Source organism: Sinocyclocheilus grahami, unplaced genomic scaffold (assembly GCF_001515645.1).
Source record: "Sinocyclocheilus grahami isolate Dianchi unplaced genomic scaffold, SAMN03320097.WGS_v1.1 scaffold14.1, whole genome shotgun sequence".
Classification (NCBI taxonomy): domain Eukaryota; kingdom Metazoa; phylum Chordata; class Actinopteri; order Cypriniformes; family Cyprinidae; genus Sinocyclocheilus; species Sinocyclocheilus grahami.
The window spans coordinates 781,090-802,666 of NW_015505193.1; the positions used below are offsets into that span (position 1 = coordinate 781,090).

Below are 21,577 nucleotides of genomic sequence, written 5' to 3' on the forward strand. Positions count from 1 at the left end.
AAATCACATCATTTGACCCCTTTAAATTAAATTAAATAATTAAATCATTAGATTAAATTAAATTAAATTATAAAATTGATCAAAAGTGACAGTAAATATATATTTAATGTTATAAAATATTTTTATTTCAAATCAATCATATTTGTTTATTTTAAACTTTAGATTAATTAAAGAACAATGAAAGATATATCAGGTTTGATGCTGAAAATTCAGCTTTGCGTCACAGGAATAAATTACATTTTAAAATATATTCAAATAGAAAATAGTTATTTTACTGTACCCCAAACATTTGAATGGTAGTGTAAGTGGAACATTCTTTGCATTAAACTATCAAAATGAATTTATTAGTAACAAAATCTTCTCCTGGTGACACAAAGACATGACCTGCAAAAAATGGACTAATGGCTAAGGAATCATGAGAAAAAAATTTAATAAGCAAAAAATAATTCAAAATACCATCTCATGACCAGTAAGAGATATTTACCACCAATTCACCCACCACTGGCAGGCGTGATAAAAGTCCTGACCTACATCTCTATTTTATATAATATGGTTTTGAGAAATGAGAATAACACCAATAAAAAATACTGGACTTGGCTTGAAATCAAGTATAAGAAGGGCAAAGGAGGTACTGAGAATGATAAGAAAAACGTTGAAATAAAATAGCAAAAAAAAATGAAGGTGTGGGCAAATGTGAACATTTACAGCTATGAATTATATTACTGAATTTTTTCACCTGACTTCCGCTTCTCTCAGAAGTCCATAGAGAGGGAGCGCTGTTGGACAGGGTTGGCATGGTTACGTACCATCACGACATTGCGTCCACGGGTGATAAAATCATTGCAGCTAATCTCCTCCATCACCTGTCCCTCCAACCCCAGCTCCTCATCGTCCAGTGCCTCTCGCAGACTCTGCGCACTGTAAGCTTGAGCGCGTAGGTCGTGCATGAAAGTGTGCGAGTGTGAGCTGCTCCTGTGTCCGTGGAAACTGCCCCAGCCTCTGGCCCCAACAACCGTACTCATCTCATCAGACGCCTGCGAGAGACGATGCACTCTGCTTGCCATGACAATGGAGGCAGCGCTGCTCGGAGCGCCACAGTGATGCTCGTGGACGCAGCGGGACACGCTGGAGGAGCGGCGGAGTTTCTGCAGACTCTCCAGCTCCTCCGACAGCTCCTCCGGCAGCTCCGCTTCCTGCATGGAGAACAGCTCGTACTGAGGAGGCTCCAGCACCTCCTGCATCTCTGCAGCGCTGAGCAAACCTTTATGGCTCAAAACCTGCAGCAGATAAATACACATTAGCAATGTCGCCTGCTGAGTTGATTCATGCAAAATGTTCATGTATCAAACAAATATAAAGAGATTTAATGCTTAAAGTCAGTGTAAATTGACATTCACAACCCATTCTACTTTGGTAAATTTGATCTATTTCTGAGTGGCACAATATATTCAATGAGAAAAAAACGTATAAATATATTATTTAGATTTTAAGAGGGATTTGTGTCATCTAAAAAGCAAAGTAGTTTCAGAGATGGAGAATTCAGTTTTGATAAAAGATTGCAAAAAAACATGCTTGTAAAAATGTTGAATAAAGTGCTCATTGAGCATGCACAATATGAGTGGGTCTGTGCATTAAATATGTAAACTAGGCATATTGTAATTATTCTTTAATTATTCATTTTAATTAACGGCTTTCTTTCATTATTATGCATACTGCTTAGTTTTGGCAAGAATCATAATCATGATTATTTTGGTCAGTATTGAGTTCATGATTATATACCAAAATGACTCATTATATATTTATAATGAGTCATTATACAGTTTATTTATCTAATTTTTAATTTCATGCGTTTTATTCAGTTAAATGACACTTTATATATAATCGCCCAGGCTTACAGAATTATGTTTTTAATTTTTTTGAATAACATTTACTGATGCATCATTTACAATTAGTCCAGGAACATGTACTTAAAATGTCAATGTTCGGTTTAATTACTTATTATAATATGTTGACATTATCAAACTAGTGAAATCCTTTCAAACTGCAAAAATATTGGTTTTCCGAAAACTTGCCCTTGCCATTGGTCAAACAAACAGCCCAAAGTCAATATTGCTGTGTCTGTTTCATAGCGCCACAGTGTTGACTTTTTTCAGGGAAATCAACCTACAAAAGGTTTATGTATATTTGTAGCTGATGGATAAAGAAAACAGAACATTTTTAACATAGAAAAGTATATAATCTTTACATGTATTTCTGACCCCTGTGGGAGGCTGTTAATGCCTCATTCTAAATGGTGATTTCTCTATATAAATAGAAACCTTTTTTCTTGGCTGCTTCATCTGTATAAATACAGATATGATGAGAAGAAGCAAGACCACACCAGACGCCACTCCAATCACAGTGCTATGAGTTTTACTCATCTGTTGGAAGAAACTTTTAGACTTCTTTTCTGTGAGAGATAAGGACAACAAAGACAAAAGAAAGCAGCGTAAGAAAAATGAATATTTCTCCAACTAAATGAGAACAATGACAATAAAACTGAATTTCTGAATACGTATTACTGCTTTACATAACCAGGGTTCATAGCATTTCTGTATGCCATAATAACCCATGATGTCCATTCCTTCATAGAATAATAACTTGGTATACATATACAGTGGGGCAAAAAAGTATTTAGTCAGCCACCAATTGTGCAAGTTATCCCACTTAAAAAGATGAGAGAGGCCTGTAATTTTCATCATAGGTATACCTCAGCTATGAGAGACAAAATGAGGAAAAAAAATCCAGAAAATCACATTGTAGGATTTTTAAAGAATTAATTGGTAAATTCCTCGGTAAAATAAGTATTTGGTCACCTACAAACAAGCAAGATTTCTGGCTCATACTTTTTTTCCCCACTGTATGTGCTTTATACAATATTACTTTAGTGAACATCAGTTCATTGAGGTCAAACCCCTGAAGGAGGGAATTCAGTTCTCTAACAGATATGGACAAAAACATTTGCTTGCTAAACTATCCATTCAAATTCTCAAGAAAGCTTTCATTAGTGACTTAGTTGGAAAACTGGCATGTGAAAGCACACTTTTACCTTTACAGTTGTTCTCATCCCAGGGAAACACACAATTTTGAACACCATTACAAACCAGAGTGTTGTTGATGCACATGTTGCTGTGACAGAAGAATGTGCTGGCCAAACATGGAGCTGCAAAACAGAGTTTTTCAATGAGATGAAAGCCATATAGATCCAATACTAATAATGTCCACATGATGGACCTCTCACACAACATGTTTGAAATCTAGTACCGCTGGTCAGACTATTTGTGTTTGCCATGCAAAACTACAGTACAGTTCTGACACATTTTGGTTAGATAAAGATGATTTTGCATGTTATAATTTTTTATATATACAGTATATATATTTATAATGTATTCCTAGACAAAGGATTTAAGCTAAAGGAAAATTTCATCCAAAAAGTTCAAACATGCAGAATATAAAATTAAATGTAAACTTTTTTTAAGATCTCCTTTTGCATTCAATGGACAAATAACAGCATATGGGTTTGGAACAAAATGAGGATGAGTGAGTAATGATAGAATTTCCATTTCTGGGTGAGCTATTACTTGAATAAAATTGCAGAATGTAAAAAGGTAGATGAGCGCTTACGTTCAGCAAAGACCGTGAAGAGCATACGGAAGCGGCTCAGTTTGCTGGTCTCGTCGGCCCACATTCTGACCACACCCACAGCGTTGTCAAGCGTGATGTCGATGGCAACGGTGCTGCAGAACTTGGCCTTTAGATCTTCAATGGCATTACTGCCCTCATAGATTGCAACAAAGTTCTTCTTACACTCATTTGAGTTCTCCAACTGATATTCCAGAAAGCGGAGATAGATCTGTGTGTGTGAATAATAGTATATAAATAAAGTTTTATTCTGTGGCTCTCTGAAAAACGGTCTGATTCTGATTGGTCATTCACAGCATTCTGATGAAAAAAATATTTTTATATTAAGCTGCTAAACTGCATAATTGCTCATTTTCGCAGGCCACCTATTTCCTGCATATCTGTGCTAGTTTGATGTCTCTACAGTCACTTTCCTCTTACATAGCAAAATAATTTAAGCATTTAATGTTAATTTATTTAGGTATTTTTTTTATTATTTATTATAATTTATTTAAATGTGTATATATCATTTTTATTACAGTTTATCTACAGCTAATTTTATTTATGCTAATTATTTTTAATTATGTTAAATTTTTTAAATGCATGTATTGTATATGCATATTATTTATTTTAGTTAATTATCTTATTTTAATTTGATTTGTTTTCAGCTGAATTCAGTTTAAAGTTCAAGTAAATCCACTGTTAAAAAGACTTGTTCTTTAAAAAAAATTCAATAAATGCATGATTGTCCAAAGTCAATAAGTAATTGTGGTAGATAATTGAGATCCTCGATATTGACCAAAATAATCATTATTATGTTTCTTGCCAAAACTAAGCAGCTCTACCTGACAGCATGGACAATAATGGGAAAAAAGCCATTAATTAAAATGAATAATTATTAAAACTAATAATTAAGAATAATTCAAATGTGCTCGATTTAAATATTCAATGCAAAAGCAAGTCATATTGTGCATGTTCATTGAGCACATTGAAGGAGTTTATTTTATGATATGATATTTTATGATAAATAAAATATCTGACAATAAATTATCCTGTATCTTACACAACTTCATTCTAAGACTTGACGTCAGTGACTGTTCAAATCTATGTGAGAGGAACGGATGTTTCATCAGGGCTGCATTACTAACCTTAGACATCGGTGGAGCTCGTATGGTCCAAATACAATCCAGTGCTTCCCCTGATTTCACCTTATTTTCCTCCTCAACTTGACTAGATCTGATTATACCATCTGATCCAGACATTTCAAACTGACAGTCTGACAGGAGGAGACAAGAGAATAGACAAAGACAATTAAATTAACATCATAGCATTCAAATATTACAGCATATCTTTCAACATACTTGAGAAAGAGGCCCGAGAGTCTGCAGACAGCAGCTGGGAAAAGTAATACTAATAAATTCTAGGACACTGAAATATTCAGGAGTTTACATAACTGATGCACTAAATGCACTATTTGTTGGGTGCAGTAACCATAGCAACTGAAAAAGAGGGTGAATGAAGTGTCATTCCGATAGGTAGCGAAACATTTAAAAAAAAAATCAAATCTCAAGTACTTTAATGGCTTTCTTAAGAAAAAGCATTTTTCTGCAGAACGTGCCACATCAGGTTTAGAAATCTAAAACAAATTTGCCATAGACCAGTATAAAATTTCAATATATTTTTTTCAGAAGTGAAAACAACCCACTAACAGTTTACTACTATCAGCACAAACGTTTTGAATAAATGTGCACAATTTCCAACCATAAAATGTATGATTCTTTAAAAATACTATTTACGTAAGTAGTCAGTGCAGAAGCTTTTATTCAAAGCGATAAGTAGACATATTACTGCGACAAACACCCTGGAATATCCACCACCCTCCCCATACTACATACATAGGTATTTTCTGTTTACCTGGAATGGGATTCAAGAGTCCCCCAATATGGAGATGAAAGTCAGGATCTGGACGCAAGAGAGGTTTTTGAATTTAAAAAAATCATGTGTATATGTTACGAATCCTGTCCATGGACCCCCATCCGATCGCCACCAGAGGTCACTCGTCCATCATATTGACTCTCTCACTACACAGACTGTTACACGTCACCACAGACTACATTTCCCATCATCAATTGCACTGATTGTACACAGCTGTAACCAATCACACACACACTATATGACACTCACTCAGATCCTTCGCAGGCCCTGTCCATACGAACGTGGTTATTTTTAAAACCGCAGCTTTTTCTACGCGGTTAGGCCGTTCATCTACACGCAAACGCAGCACCAGTTCACTGAAACCAAACATTTTTGAAAAACGTTTGGCTTGTGACGTCGGCGCCTGCACTGTTATTGCCGCCTACTGGAGACTTTTTCAGGCTTCTGATTGGCCAACATGGCTTTACGGTTGAGATTATATCGCCACCTGTTGGTTTGGCATGCTCTTGACAGTAATTCATAGCATGCATTTGCGTTTTCATGTGGATGGAGATTTTTTTTTAAATGGAAGGAGGAAAAACTCCTTTATAAAAATACCCGTGTACGTGTGGACATGGCCTTAAACTGCCGAGTATTGTTTGCATTTATCACCGGTTAGCCGATAGCACATTACGGAGCCATTCCTTGTTTGCCCTAGTTCATAGTTTAATCTTGTTCTTTGCCTGGATTACCTGTGTCTTGATTATTGCCTGTTTTCCTCATCTTGTCTGATCTCTGCCTGCCCTGGACTCTATTGCCTGCCGTGGACTACCTCTCTCGTCTCGCCCTTGTTTGGATCCTGATTTCTCCTCATCTTAACTATTGCTTGTTTATTTGGATACCCCTTAGCCTTGCTTACTGGATTATGTTGACCTTGTCTGTCCCTGGAATACTCGTCTTGCCTGAAATGTACCTGTTTGACACTGTTTGACCCATGCCTGTTATGACCACGTCTTGGAATAAAAGCATGCAGATGGATCCGCATGTCTCTCGTCTCGTTCGCCCCGTAACAGTATAAAAATAATACAAAGGGAACTGAGAAAAAGAGCATCAGAGTAAAAGATTCTAAGATCTAAATGCATGAAGAACTGCAACATGTATTTACCTGCAGTATATGAATACTCCACCCTGAAGCCCAGTCTCTCCAGCTCCTCATCACTGATAAACCTGATCCACATGAAGCGTCCGGAGGAGGTGACAATTCCTGGACTCTTTTCCCCACAGTACCGATTAATCAACGGAGAGAAAACAAACGGCCCATCACGGATTTCAATGTTATCAAAGCGGCACTCAAAGGACGGCTCGATGTAGTAGATGTCATCAAAGACAAGTTGTATTCTCTTCCGTGGATGGGCTGATGTAGACAAGAAACAGAGGTTATGACATGAATAACTGTTGTGACTGAGAAGTATACAATACTGTTCAAAAGTTTGGGGTTGGTAAAATTTTTCAAGTAGGGATAACTGCAGACTGGAGCAGTGGGCGTGATAAAAGATTAGGGCATGCCAAAAGGTAGGGGGTGTGGATAAAGGTCTTTCTAATTGGTTAGGGTTAGTTTCTGTGGTAGCATTCAGCTTTCAGCACACCCCCTTTTGCCACGCACATTACTTTTTTGTTTTTGAAAGTGATTATTTAAATCATTTTTTTTTACCTATGATCCACCTCAATGTCCAGCTGTCCTGAGCGCGTGGACATTATGGTGGATCAGAGGTAAAAAATTATATAAATACTGTTCAGTTTCTTGCACAGACCGATCACAGACCCATTGACTGCCATTATATGACTGACAGACTGCAACAGTTTGAGTTAAAAATCTTCGTTTGTGTTCTACTGAAGAAACAAAGTCACCTACATCTTGGATGCCCTGGGGGTAAGCAGATAAACATAAAATTTTCATTTTTGGATGAACTATCCCTTTAACACATCCTTTCTGAATAAAAGTATTAATTCAGCAAGATTCAAAATATTTTTTTGCAATGCATGTTTTAGCAAAGCAACAAATAGGATAAGTATCTGTGGAAGCTTGTGGAAGTGAGCTTGTGGATTCATACCCTCCAGTATGTACACGCACTCCTTGTTTGGCGGGTAAGTGTTGGGGTAGTTTGGTGAACTGAATGATCCTCCATTTGCCATCTGGATCAAAGTTCCGCAGTGAGCGGGTTTCTTATCCTCAACAGCCACATTCTGAGGCAAAGCTAACAGGACACACACACATACGATAATCTACATTAAAGGTAATGGTTATTAAAGCAAAACTACGGTGGCCGAGAAGTGCAGAACAAATGACAATTCTGAAAACAAAAGAACAAATTACAAACGCAAATGCAAGCTTAAAAAACTAAATAAAAATTCAGAAAACACAACAACAATTCAGAAAACATTATAACAAGTCAGAAAACACAATGACAAATTCGAAAACAAAATAACAAGTCAGAAAACACAACGACAATTCAGACAAACCGGAAAAGGTAGGTATAGTTTGAGACCGTGCCATTGGTTTAGGATTACTCACCGCTGACTGGACGAGACATCTGTCAATCAACGTATACAGGGAAGAACCAGCCGAAGAACAGTCATGGTAGAAAGTTCGGAGATGGTATTAAAGTAGCTCAGTTTAAATGTATTGTATGAATTGCCCTTACTATGGAATAAAAAATACAGGGTGTATATTTACATTTAGTTAAAAGTGGCTGTTAACATCAGCTCCAGTGGCGCAGCTGGATAAGCACGTGTTGTTGGCTTTTTGACGCGATCGACCCGGGTTCGATCCCGCCTTTTGCCGAACTTTTTTTTCCTCCCTTTTCAAATCTCGTATTAGCAATGGATTCTATTTACACTAAGTGAAAATACCTATTTACACTATGTTAAAATAGCAGGATTTCTACTATCAAGTATACTAACTGTGCAAATAGTGGCAATTATCTGCACTTCAGTATTGTAGTACATTATAAAACAGTATGCAATAATAACGTATTGAGTCTAAATTATAATTTAAATTTAAATTATTAAATGGATGCCACCTTATTGGTACAATAAAGCCCTCCCTACACCTACCCTAACCCTACCCCATACTTTATTTTCAACTTTTTGATTATTTCCTTAATTTTTATTGAAAATAAATGCCTTTACGATGTGATACGAGATTTGAAAAGGGAGGGGAAAAAAGTTTGGCAAAAGGCAGGATGGAACCCGGGTCGATCGTGTCAAAAAGTCAACAACAAGCGCTTATCCATCTGCGCCACTGGAGCTGATTTTCTACAGCTATTTTGAACTAAATGTAAATATACACTCCGTATTTTTAATTCCAGAGTAAGGGCAATTCATACAATACATTTAAACTGAGCTACTTTAATACCATCTCTGAACTTTCTACCACGACTCTGCTGTTCTTCTCCTGGTTCTTCCCTGTATACGTTGATTGACAGATGTCTCGTCCAGTCAGTGGTGAGTAATCGCAAACCAATGGCACGGTCTCAAACTATACCTACCTTTTCCGGTTTGTCTGAATTGTTGTTGTGTTTTCTGACTTGTTATTTTGTTTTCGAATTTGTCATTGTGTTTTCTGACTTGTTATAATGTTTTCTGAATTGTTGTTGTGTTTTCTGAATTGTTATTTTGTTTTTTGACTTGCATTTGTGTTTGTAATTTGTTATTTTGTTTTCAGAATTGTGATTTGTTCTGCACTTCTCGGCCACCGTACACACTCACACACATACGATGATCTACATTAAAGGTAATGGTTATTAAAGCAAAACAGATGGGAAAGACTCATTAAATGTTCATTTCAATTTCTTTTTTGGTTTCAATCTTTCCCACTTCAAACCAACCTTGAGTTTTCTGAGCCAATGCAAAACCCTCCTCTATCAGGATAAGCAGAACCAAGGCTGCAAGAAAACAAAAATGGGGCATGTTTACAAAGTTTTGGATGTCTTGGAAGTCTCGGAGTGGTCTTGGACTTCCAGTGAACTTTTCTTAACAAAATACACACTATGAAGAAATCAAATACAACTCAGATAGTTAGTAAAAAAACACATTATTTTCCACATACTGTACATTATTGTTTCTCCTCTATGCCCCACCTTTCTGAAATGCGTCGATTTTTACAAAGCTCATCGGTCTGAAAAGCGACGTGTGCTCTGATTGGCCAGCTATCCAGTGCGTTGTGATTGGCCGAATCCCTCAAGCGTGTGACAGAAATGTTACGCCCCTTGCCATATTGTGATGCCTTGTCCAGCCGGAGCAACGAGACAAAAACATTAAAACCCATTATAAACGAGGCATTTGTTTCATCCAGTGGGGACATAATTACGGATTATAATGACTCATACTGTCTTTTTACGTGTTGCATTGCATCGCGCCGCGTTAACATAAAACCATATCTGCATTTGTGATCGGAGAAATTACAAACAACAAACGCTACTCTACACTGCTCAAAACTCACGTTTGAATCGTCAGTGGCAAATTCTTTAAATATAAAAAACTTACTTACAGTCTGTGAGTCAGAACAGCCGGCATTGTAGTCTACTCTACCAGGATCAGGAAACAGTCCTCCATAAAATGTGCTGCACACATCTGAATATTTGGGTTGAACTGTTCTGGAACAGTGTTTCACAACGAAACACACAGCGCCTTCACGACATGGCCGCGGCGGCAACAACATACCAGAATAAAGGTTACTCCTTCTTTTTTTGGGAGGCGTTATGCAAATCTTCCCACATCGTGACGTAGATATGTGGGGGCGTGTTAGAACGAGCCATTTTAGGTAGGCGTGGTTGACTCTTAACTTTTATAAAGAATATCTCTTTGGATTTGAGACTTTAGTCTTTGCAACTTTACAGATCTTCTTTATGCACCAAGAGCTTGTAACACTCCAAAGAGAAAGGAAAACAACACAGGTTTTTTAAATATACTGCAGCACGTGTTGGCCAGGGTTGTGTTTAAGGTTGATGCATGTGACTTTCATGACGTGAGGGATTGAGAGTTAGCTTATCAAACTCTGATATCAAACTGATTTCTGTCATTTCAAACAGGATAGGAGTGAGACAAATAAACTAAAGCCACAAAACAGAACTCTAAAACTTGCTCATGCTTGTGATGTTGTTTCTCACCAAAATAATAGAGTAATTTGTAGATTTCCTAAATGGGAATGACCTAACTTACTGCATCAGCCTCTTCTTTTTTACAGATAACTGTAGTGAGAGACTAATAGCTTGATTAATGATGTCATGAATACAGCTGTAGATGTGGTTTGATTGAGGGTTTGTTGAGGAGCTGTCTGTTCAGCACCACATGTGCAATCTGCCCTATTTTCACTGAACAACATACAGACTGTGGTCAAAGCAGACATTCAGCCTGGTTTGATATAACTCTACTAAGGGCATTCTGGGCTGGCTGACCAAACAACAGAGTAAAAAGCCAAGAAATAATTCTGTTTTGAACTCTAAATCATGTTGGATGAATGAAAAACAAATTTCCATTAAAAACATACTATGGTATTATTACCATGGTTCCACTGAAATACCATGTAAATATGCACTGTAAAATGTCAACTCATTACAACTGAAATCTTAATTTTCATAGCTGCATTCATTTTTAAAAGGCACCAATTGCAGTGAAGGTCGTTTTTCATTTTTTCCCCCACAAATTTGAATTTGATTAATAATGAATAAAAAAGATTTTGAAACTGAATACATATAAAACTGATAATAATTGACAAATGATTGTTGCAAGTTTGTGGGGTGAATATCATTGCTGTTATCTGATACCATCACTGTACCAGGGTAAACCACAGTACTTTACTGTAATGTGCATGACATATTCTCAAAACATGTTTGACATTTGAAGCAACATCATTAATTAAAACATGAACTCACCCTCATGCATTTCCACTTTCACTGAACACTTTTGCTCCTGTGAGATTGTTTATCTACATTTTCAACGACGACATAAAGTTAGACCGTCGCAATACGGCTCTGCAACAGATTTCACGAATAAAGAAGCATCTCCTTCCTGCAATAAATTCGAAAAAATCAATTTGAAAGCAGTAAAAAAAGCACTAAATTAAACTGGATACGCCGAGACGTTTGCAGAAACTCCTGAGCGCCGCGCTTCTGAAAAGCCAGTTCACGTTATGACATTGAGGAGGGAGAAGGCTTGCCTCATGAATATTAATTAATTCCATGACCCAAGCACAGTATGTGCAACTGATTGGCTGATAGGCGCTAAATCTGCACCATTCAACTGCTGAGTAACAAATACTCATGAATATTAATTACATCATAATACTTTTGAAGCTGCATCTGAAGCCACATATATAGTACGAAAATGTGCATTTACACAGGCAAAAAAAATGGTCGTAAATTGTAAATCTTCAATGATAAATAAATATGTGTGTGTGCCAAAATTTAGATGTGTGTGTGTGCATGTTTATGTGGTTTATGAGGACACTGATTTGTATAATAACATGGGTATGACATAGGTATTACAACGAGAACGTGATTTATGAGGATATTTTCAGTGTCCCTGTAATTCAAAAGGCTTATAAATAATTCAGAATGAGTTTTTTTTTTATATCTAAAAATGCAGAAAGTTTCCTGTGAGGGGTAGGTTTAGGGGTAGGGTTGGTGTAGGGCAATAGAAAATACGGTTTGTACAGTATAAAAACCATTACGCCTATGGAGAGTCCCCATAAACCATAAAAACAAACCTGTGTGTGTGTGTGTGTGTGTGTGTAATAATTAATGAAATATGAAATTACACAAAGATATGAAACTGTAAATTAGAAATTAAATATATACAGCAGCATCCGAACTGCTTTAAGGGCTGAGGTAAGTCAGCGCTGCCATATTTTAGTACTACTAAAATTTTGGTGCACTGCATTGGTTATGTTAGATTAGAAGGCATCTAAAATGTAGCTACAGTACTCCAGCCAGGACCAGGATTGAGAACCACAGCTCTAGGAAGATTACAAAGAAGCATCCACATAACCTAAGTAATATTCACAAGCTAAGTCTTGATAGTAGGATTCGTAATATTGCGGATGGGGTCCGCACAGCTGTTGGAAACAAGGGTTTTGAGACTTAACACTGGACTCTCTGAGGGGTCTGTTCCACCCATGAAAGCCTTATAAGCAATATGGGGACTGAACTGATAAGGCATGTCGTAGAAGCTGATTACATGGTCGCTGTAAGGAGGGTTATTATGAATTCTAATAATATCTTTGTCATTAGGTTTGTCACACACGGCTTTAATAAAATGTAAACTTGGCAAGCATCACTACTATTATTGCTCATAAACCCTTGACCTTTCTATTAAACTTTGTAAGTTATCCCACTGTGTTTATGGAACAAACATGAATGATACCTCAAATCATGTGGCTCTAAGAGATCAGATTTATGATAATTTCCCATAATGTTACAGAGGCTTAGAGGTGGGGATAATCTTGGATCCATCTGAACTGGCAAACGTTTACAAACATTTCCTTTGATTGTATTTTGAAAGATGCATTATCATTTTCATCCTATGCACGTTAAAACCCTATTCGTCTTTGAGAATTTGATGTCTTGTACTGATTTAATATCGTTGAATTGGCTATGGAGATAATTGGCATAACACATATTTACCTGATTGATAATAAATTGTTACATTTGACTCATTCTGATGTACTCTGAAATTATTTTCTAAAGTTGATTAAGTGAAGGCGTATGTTTCTGCAAATCTGCGACCAGGGTTACGTGCATACTAAATCTCAGGTTAGATGGAGCATGGGCACATCAGGTGAGGTTATGGGTTTCTGACTAACCGCTTGACCTTAGTTTAAGTTGTACTCAGTTACGTTAACCATGTATATGATTTCAGTGTTAATTAAGTTGTACAGAGTTATATTTACTATCGGGGGCTAGGCAGAGGGTCTAGCAGAACCGCTGATTAATGTCTGAGTATTACATGGGTAACTGTAGGGGGCTAAACAGACCTACTATTTAAAGAATATTAAATAGCATTAGCCACAAACCTCTGGCTAAGGATCAAAGGAGTTTGTGCGACATAGATTCCTAATGAACGAGTAAATATAAGTAAAGAGTTAACTCGAATAATCAAATGTCAGAATAATTAGAGAAAAAACAACCAATTTGCCTTTCAACCTAAATTCGAGGTCATACTAAAATGGAGTCAGATTTGAGTTAAACCTAAAATGAATAACTCTGTGCGCTGAAAAGAACGAACACGCAAGAAACCTTCATCCACCACTGGATACCTTCATTGGGCCAAGTGCATGGACCTTAAACTTGTGAATATTGAATATGTCATGTGACTGTTACATCACGTTGTGTAGCAGTGAGTCAGCACAGAAACTGCATCTAAAACTACACATGACAATATGCATTTATACAAGTTTTTGAATGAAACTGATGCAGAAATAATATTAAAACTTGACCCTCAGTATTAAAGGAATAGTTCACCCAAAAATGAAAATTTGCTGAACATTTACAGGCCATCCAAGATGTAGATGAGTTTGTTTCTTCATCAGAACAGATTTGGAGAGATTTAGCATTACATCACCAATCATCAATGGATCCTCTGCAGTGAATGGGTGCCGTCAGAATGAGAGTCCAAACAGCTGATAAAAACAACACAATAATCCACAGCCACACATCTCCAGTCCACCAATTAATGCATCTCATTGTTTGTGGTACAAACATGAATGATGCCACAAATCATATGGCTCTAAGCGATCAGATTTATGATGTGGGGATAATTTTGCATCCATTTAAACTAGCAAATCTATTTTCCATAATTGTATGATGAATGCTACTGATGTATTATAATTTTTATCCTGTATGTTGAGCAATATTCATTTAACAGGCCAGCTTTTTTTAACCTTAGGCTACAAGTTTCAAAAGTAAACTTTGGCACTGTAAAAATGGAAGAAAGAAAAGTGTATCAAAGCCTCTTGAATTAAGCTCCAAACCATATATATGCACTGCTTAAATGATCACAGAACAGTTATTTTCCATTCATGGCTCAACAAGACCCTTCCTGCTGACAACTAACATAAAAAGAGCTTTCATAAATAACTTAAGCTGCCAGTGAAGTATGATGGCACTTATTTGCAATTCAAATTAAGCTGAAACTCCCTTTCATCTCTGACAGAGAAGATGAGATTCTCACCTGAGAATAGAGATTCTGCCACATTCATTTACAATGGCCTAGATAAGGCAATGAAGCCACTCTTGCTGTGCTGAAGTCAACATATAACCACTGAGATATAGGATCCACATTTGGTCAGTGCGCATCTAGTTTAAAGGTATGTTTTATTTATTACTGTAGAGTGGTATAACCACTTTTTTCATTGATATATAGTGTTTTGGAAATGGATTACATTATGATGTAAAATGGGTTGTGACCATCACATTGACACTTTGCACATATCTGGTATATTTAGCTTTTTTAAAAGAACAAAAATTTACATTTAATAATTGCAGGACTACTGTTTAAATGTGACAAGTCTGTCACGCTTTAAAGGAATAGTTCACCTAAAAATGTTCTTCATCAGAACAGATTTGGAAAAAAATAGCATTAAATCACTTGTTCACCAGTGGATCCTCTGCAGTGAATGGGTGCCACTGCTGTCAGTCCAAACAGCAGATAAAAACATCACAATAATCCAAGTAATTCACACGACTCCAGTATATCAGTTGGCTTCAATTAACTCATCTACAACTTGGATGGCCTGAGAGTCAATACATTTTTAGCAAAATTATTTTTTGGGTGCACTATTCCTTAGTATGCAATGAGGTAATTGCAAAGAGGCATCACAAACTTGTAATGTAATATAATCTGAGGCTGCAATTAAACATTTATATGAAATCACATTTATTTGGGATAACACTCAAAAAGGGCATCCGTTTTGGCATGGCATTTTTTTGCAGCGTGACTTGTGTGTATTTGTCTGCATGCAATTGTAGATCTAAGTCAGTCTTGCTGTTGTGTCTGGTTGAGTGTTTAAGGATTAAGAAAAGAGTAAAATCATTTTGTTAATCTGGTGCTTTGTAGAGAGAGAGAGAGGGAGAATTTGCTAGTCGATTTCCTTTCGGCAAACTTAATTTCAAGGAAGAAGAAACAAGGAATGTACAGTACTGTTATGTATGAGTAAAACAATGCGTGACCTGCCAGTGAACCCAGACATGTCAATTGTTTTACTTAATTATATTTATATAAATAAACATGACTATTATTAATATTTAAACAAATGAAAAATATGTTCTTTTAAATAATTGTACATATTGAATTTTTTCAGACAGATTCCAATGACATTAAAGATACAAGCGATTTTCTTCAAATATTTCTATGCATGTGTGACCTTGACTTTGGTAATGCTCTCAGGAGGAGTGGTCTAGTTTAGCGATATTGAAAATGGCAGTGGTGCAGATTATCTGTATGTATCTATAGCACTAAAAATTACACTGAAAGAAAGAAATGAAGGCAGCTGGCCTCTCTCTGTGAGAACATGAGGGGGGAGATGGAGAGAATCTTTCTGACTGAAGTCCTGATGTCAATTGACTTGAGTAAATCTCTCAACATCCCTCAGACTAAAAATAACCTCAAAATACATTAAAGTCACCAGCAACCCACTCACACCAAAGAGGTCAGAAACACATACCGATCTTCACTGGATTCACATCAAGTTAGAAATCAGAAGCTGTTTGTATAAAGTATTAATATAGGTAACTTTTCTTGAAAATTAAAATCCCAAAAACTTTGAAGTCATATCCTTATTTACAGCGGACCACATCTGTTAGATGTTTGCGCTTATTATCTCGAGATGTCTGAAACTTGACCTTGGTGGAAACACAATGATTTGTGTAGAAATCTTGATGTCAACTCTCAGTCTGTTTATAAAATCGCATGAGTTACATCATCAGACACGTCTATGGCTATACATGTGATCAAAGACACAATGAATAAAACCCAAGGCATTATTATTACACATGCTCTGAATGACAGTGAAACTCATGTCTGGCCGGACTGGTACATGACAGCATCCGCTGCATCAAAAAGTTTTTTTTTTTTTTTGCTTTACTACACAATACCAGAAACATAAATGCATACTGTGTGTTTTTTTAGAAGGAAATCTATTTGTATGTTATTTCCTTCTCAACAGAAGGAAATGTAGAATCTAAGTGGTGAGAGGACAATTTCAGAAGAGCCAATCCAATCAGAGCTGGAAAACACAAACACACCAGTATTCCAACTGTGCTACTGTCTTTCGAAACATATGTTTCTAATCATCCCTGGGTATTTACTTTCTGTGCAAAGAGCTTCCTCCAAACAAGGATGAAAGAGGATTCAAAGAGAGAATCAAAATGAAGGGATTGAGAGTCTTAGGAGTGATAACAGCTTCATCTCTCTGTCTCTCACTCATTAAACAAGCAGCTAGTTCTCACAGCTCTGCAATTACTGCTTCAGCTGTACAATTACTACAAAAAACAACAGCTGCCATCATCTATAGAAAAAACACAGATGACTGCACACACAAAACAGAGAGATAAAGAGAGAGACGAAGTTGCATTAATATGGTAATATGGGGGGGAGTCAATCATGGGTAGCATTAGTTCCGATTCATTTTCACGACTCGGTTCGTTTCAGTGAACCAGTTCAAAACGGATTCTTTTGAGTCATCAAATTTTCCGAGAAGTGCGGGATTTTGGTGTTTTCTACCTATGAATAAAAATTACTTTGCTTGTTAAAGGTGCTTTATGTAGGATTGACACCGAGTGGTTGAACTATTGCAGACCAAATTAAGAAATCTTGGAGAGGGTTTTTTCACCCGGCCCCTCCTCCTCAGACTTGACGCACACGCAGGTTGCCAGATTGACAACACCATCAGGAAGGAGCGCACTTGACGATGAATTAAATGAAATACGCTGTTTTCCGCCAACTGGCAACCCGGGGTGCCGAAATACAATTGGGTAAACTGGCAGTGGGCGGGTTTCACAAACCAAAACAGAGACCGACATTCCGGCCAGAACGCACATTTTCATACTGACTGTAGCATTGTTTTTCAGATAAACAAGTATGTTAACTTAGCATGTTTCTTAAATATCTGCAAACATATTATGGTATTTGTATGCTTTAGTAGAGTCAAAAACGTACATACAGCACCTTTAAATACAGACTTTGAAAGACTTTCTGGCATTTTTTTTGCGGCGCAATCTGTTAGTCTCGCAAAATTAGCTTAAACGTCAACTAAAGTATTTTTAAACATAGGCTAATACTTTTGTATTACAGATACTTGTGGTATGTTCTTTGAAAACAGTAAAATTATGTGTTTAAGGTTCCCAACTAATTTTTCTGATGTTTAGTTGTCACACAGCCTATGGAAACCCGTTTCCGCCACAACAACAACAGAAAAGGTAATCGCGACTTTTTATCTCACAATTGCGTTATACAAACTCGCAATTCCGACTTTTTTTCTCAGAATTGTGTGATACAAACCTGCAATTGTGAGTTAAAAAGTCATAATTGTGAGACATAAAGTAACAATTGCGAGACAAAGTCAGAATTGTGAGATATAAACTCGCAATTCGGAGAACATATCAGATATAAACTCGCAATTGCGTGTTATAAAGTCAGAATTTTTATCTCGCAATTGTGACTTTATAACTCGCAGTTGCGAGTTTATATCTCACAATTCTGTGAAAAAAGTCAGAATTGTGAGATAAAAATTCGCAATAACCTTTTTTTTCAGTGGCGGAAACGGGCTTCCATACACAACCCAGTGGATTGCAACTGCTTTTCGAATCGGTTCAAATGAATCATTAAAAGGAATCGGCTCAAAAGAGTGATTCGTCTGGAAACTGTGCATCACTATCTGAGAGTTTTCCTCCCTTTTTACAGTCAGACTCTAACGTTACATCCCAGATCCTGCCTCTGCTCGCGTGTCCACGCTTTCACTGTTCTACAAGGGTAGGTGTTTACTTAATTGATCATTTGTAATGTTAACGTTTTGGATTAGAACAATAAAGAAGTGTCCAGCTTATCGGTAGTCTCAGCAGGACTTTGCTTTGTTCCTCTGCCTCTCTGTTCCAGCTCTGATGCCACGTTAGTGGTGAAATTTATAACGGGGTTAAACTCCACCATGATATTTCAGGGTCAATTATTTAAAAAACTTCTTTGACAGTATAGGTTGTGCTTTAAAGCTTTTTTCGAGTGGTCCCCAGATGAGACCCATATTCAAAGCACGTCAGAAGCTGGAAGGTGTGGCTGAGATAAAATAAGAGTTTCAATTGTCTTACAAATAATCTTTATCTATTTAAAAAATACATTTAATACGGGTAAATAATGAGAAGCTTTTTTTTCTTTAATGTCCAGAGTATGCTAAATAAACAGCTCTTTGTGCTTATATTTACATAAATGCCCATTGAAGCTGTTCATATCCATCAATGTGTGCTTGTAGCTCTTTCCTACTTAGAGGCCAATAAAACCACAAGAGAACATGATGTTCTGCTGTCTAAAACTTAAATGTGAAACCATGATGCTTCCCAAGTTTTAGCATCATAGCTCAGACTTTTATTCAATATACTGCTTTTAAAGAGTTTGTTTTTTGTTTTGTTCTGTTTTCTTTTCACACACACACTTGTATGTAAAGTGCAGTAGTGGTTATACTTGCACATTTAAGTAGGCTAATTCAGTTGGTTTTTGTTCTACATGTTCCATTGGCTGATGTTTTACATAAAATATATTCAAAACACACTGACCCCATGATACCTACATGTTAGTAACTTTTTCAAATTGTGACCAACAATTCTTGATTTAGTTGAAAAGTTTTTTTCCCATTCAATTTGTCATTCCTGCTTCCTGTGGCCTTCCTTTCCATTATAAAGTGATGTTTATTATAATGTCCAGTTTATAGGCTGAGACCATCACCATGAAACTTTTGGCCTTGGCCCAATAACAACCTCTTACTAGGTTGTCCTAATATTGGAGAAACGAGTTTAGACTGGTGTTGTATACATGAAAATAGTTGTGAGCTTGCTTTAATAACTGTGATATCTCTCTTTATTGCAAGGGGGCAGAATGGGAGCAAAGCTCAGTCGGAAGAAGAGTGAAGCGGGGATAGGAGCCGAGACAACAGGTCCAGCTGAACAAGAGACTGGAACAGCAGAGGGCTTACCTGTGGCTGAAAATGCAGAGCAGAAATGTTCTGAAGGTGAGATTCAAGAAGAGAGCAAGCCTGCAGAAGAGAAGTCTGACTCTTCAACCAGTGTTCTGCAAGGCCTTACACAAGCTGTAGGAGAAACGGTCAACGCAGTCACTGAGCAGATTGCTGCACCGGTGGAAGATGTTTTAAACAAAGGTATCGAGGCAGTGGAGTCCGCACTGGCATCCGTCAGCCTGATTGAGAAGGAACCGGTTGCTCCAGAGAAAGAACCTGAACAGAAGTCTGAACCTGTGGTAGATCTCGCTGATTCTTATGTTCTCCAAGAACCCAGCCTCTTGGATGACCTCCTGAAATCTCCAATCTCAGAAGCCCTTATTTCTGGAGTCACTATGGTGAGTGAAGCCATAACCAGCAGGGTAGTGGAAAACAAAATTAGTAATCCTGCACCAGCTGAGAACAAGGATTTGTTGGAATATCTAGATAAGGTGGAGACGCCCTCAGTGGACCTCCTGAACTGTACACTGACCCATGAATCCACAATCCCTAACTCGGATCCATCATTCACTTTGGAAGATATGGGACAGAATGCAGCCGACACAGTCAACCTTATATAGACCACTACTCACCTCTAGAAAACAGCAGCGGCTGGAAGATCATTAGGTGCAAGTATGTCAGCACAATATTCAAGAAATTAATGAATTACATGTTTTTTCCCCCCTGAGGATGTAGTCATGAAACAGGGTTGTTTGTCATTCAGAGTTGAATTAAGGTAGCAAACTGGATGCAGAATTTCAATTCAAATTTGTATGTTAGAAAGAATTAAAATGAATTGAAATTCAAAGAACTTCATAAAACTTTCATTTTATCATGAATATTTTCTTGACAAAGCCTTATTTGAAAGTTTGGACCAAAGTTTAAAAAGCCTTGATGTTTGAAGGTTTATATTAGTCAATAGATCCAATTCTTTATTTCTGAGTTTTACACAACCCTGTCATGAAAAAGTTGAAAGTTACATGTAAAACCAGCCACCTCAGATATCTAATGAACATTCCTAAAATTATGCCTACTGAGTCGCTGACAAGCAGCAAACCAGCCATCTGATATTTGTTATTCTTGATGGTCTATATTCTTCCGAGCTTTTGTGTATGAACCGTTCAGCCAGTCTTCTAGGAGAAGAGGAAAAGAATGTACGTTAAAACAATGATTGTAATAAAGGAAAATAAAGACTGTAACACATCACAATGACATTGTTCCTTGATCTGTATTTTGCATTTAATCAAATACGTTTGTGGTATGCATTCCTACAGTATCTTCTCAAACATATGAACAAAACATCAATATGTGAAAATAGCTTGATTCAACATTACTGCAGTGCCTCTGGAGTTAGAAATAATTTGGAGTACAGACAAAACTCAACAGAAGTGTATGAACAATCCCAATACATGGGAGTTTCCTGGGAAGATAACATGCACCATCTCTCAGTTTTCTCAGCGAAGCTTCTGGGGAGAGGGGCAACATTCTTACCAGAGAAAAGTCTCATGGGACAGTTTTTTTTTTAGGTTAACTTTCTGGATCTTTTCCCAAGAAACTTTGGCTTTATTATAAATAAACATCTTTCAACTGAGTTTTCTGTACTGAACGTGTAGCAAAGTTTTTGATGAAATATTAAGCTGCTTCCATTTGCTGAAATCTCAAGGAAATGCCATGCCTCATTATCCTTGTATAACAGCTTTGTGTATTTCAGCCATAAGAGGAATGAATTTAGATGACATGGGGGGGGGG

General features: G+C 37.0%; 2 protein-coding genes across 2 annotated transcripts; one reads left to right on the plus strand and one right to left on the minus strand.

Annotated features, from left to right (window-relative positions):
- Positions 1-278: 278 nt before the first annotated feature.
- Positions 279-11,728, minus strand: LOC107599993 (neuropilin and tolloid-like protein 2). The gene is made up of 10 exons (XM_016291757.1): positions 11,508-11,728; positions 9,462-9,518; positions 7,686-7,829; positions 6,740-6,988; positions 5,575-5,622; positions 4,809-4,936; positions 3,664-3,892; positions 3,089-3,202; positions 2,319-2,449; positions 279-1,277 (listed from the first exon to the last, which is right to left on the minus strand). The coding sequence occupies exons 1-10, from the start codon at positions 11,515-11,517 to the stop codon at positions 753-755; spliced, it is 1,635 nt and encodes a 544-aa protein (XP_016147243.1). The 5' UTR covers positions 11,518-11,728; the 3' UTR covers positions 279-752.
- A 6,741-nt stretch (positions 11,729-18,469) lies between these two features.
- On the plus strand, positions 18,470-21,040 carry LOC107600992 (uncharacterized). Its single transcript, XM_016293001.1, has 2 exons — positions 18,470-18,600; positions 19,703-21,040. Exon 2 carries the CDS (start codon positions 19,711-19,713, stop codon positions 20,407-20,409), a length of 699 nt encoding a protein of 232 aa, XP_016148487.1. The 5' UTR covers positions 18,470-18,600; positions 19,703-19,710; the 3' UTR covers positions 20,410-21,040.
- The last annotated feature ends 537 nt before the right edge of the window (positions 21,041-21,577 follow it).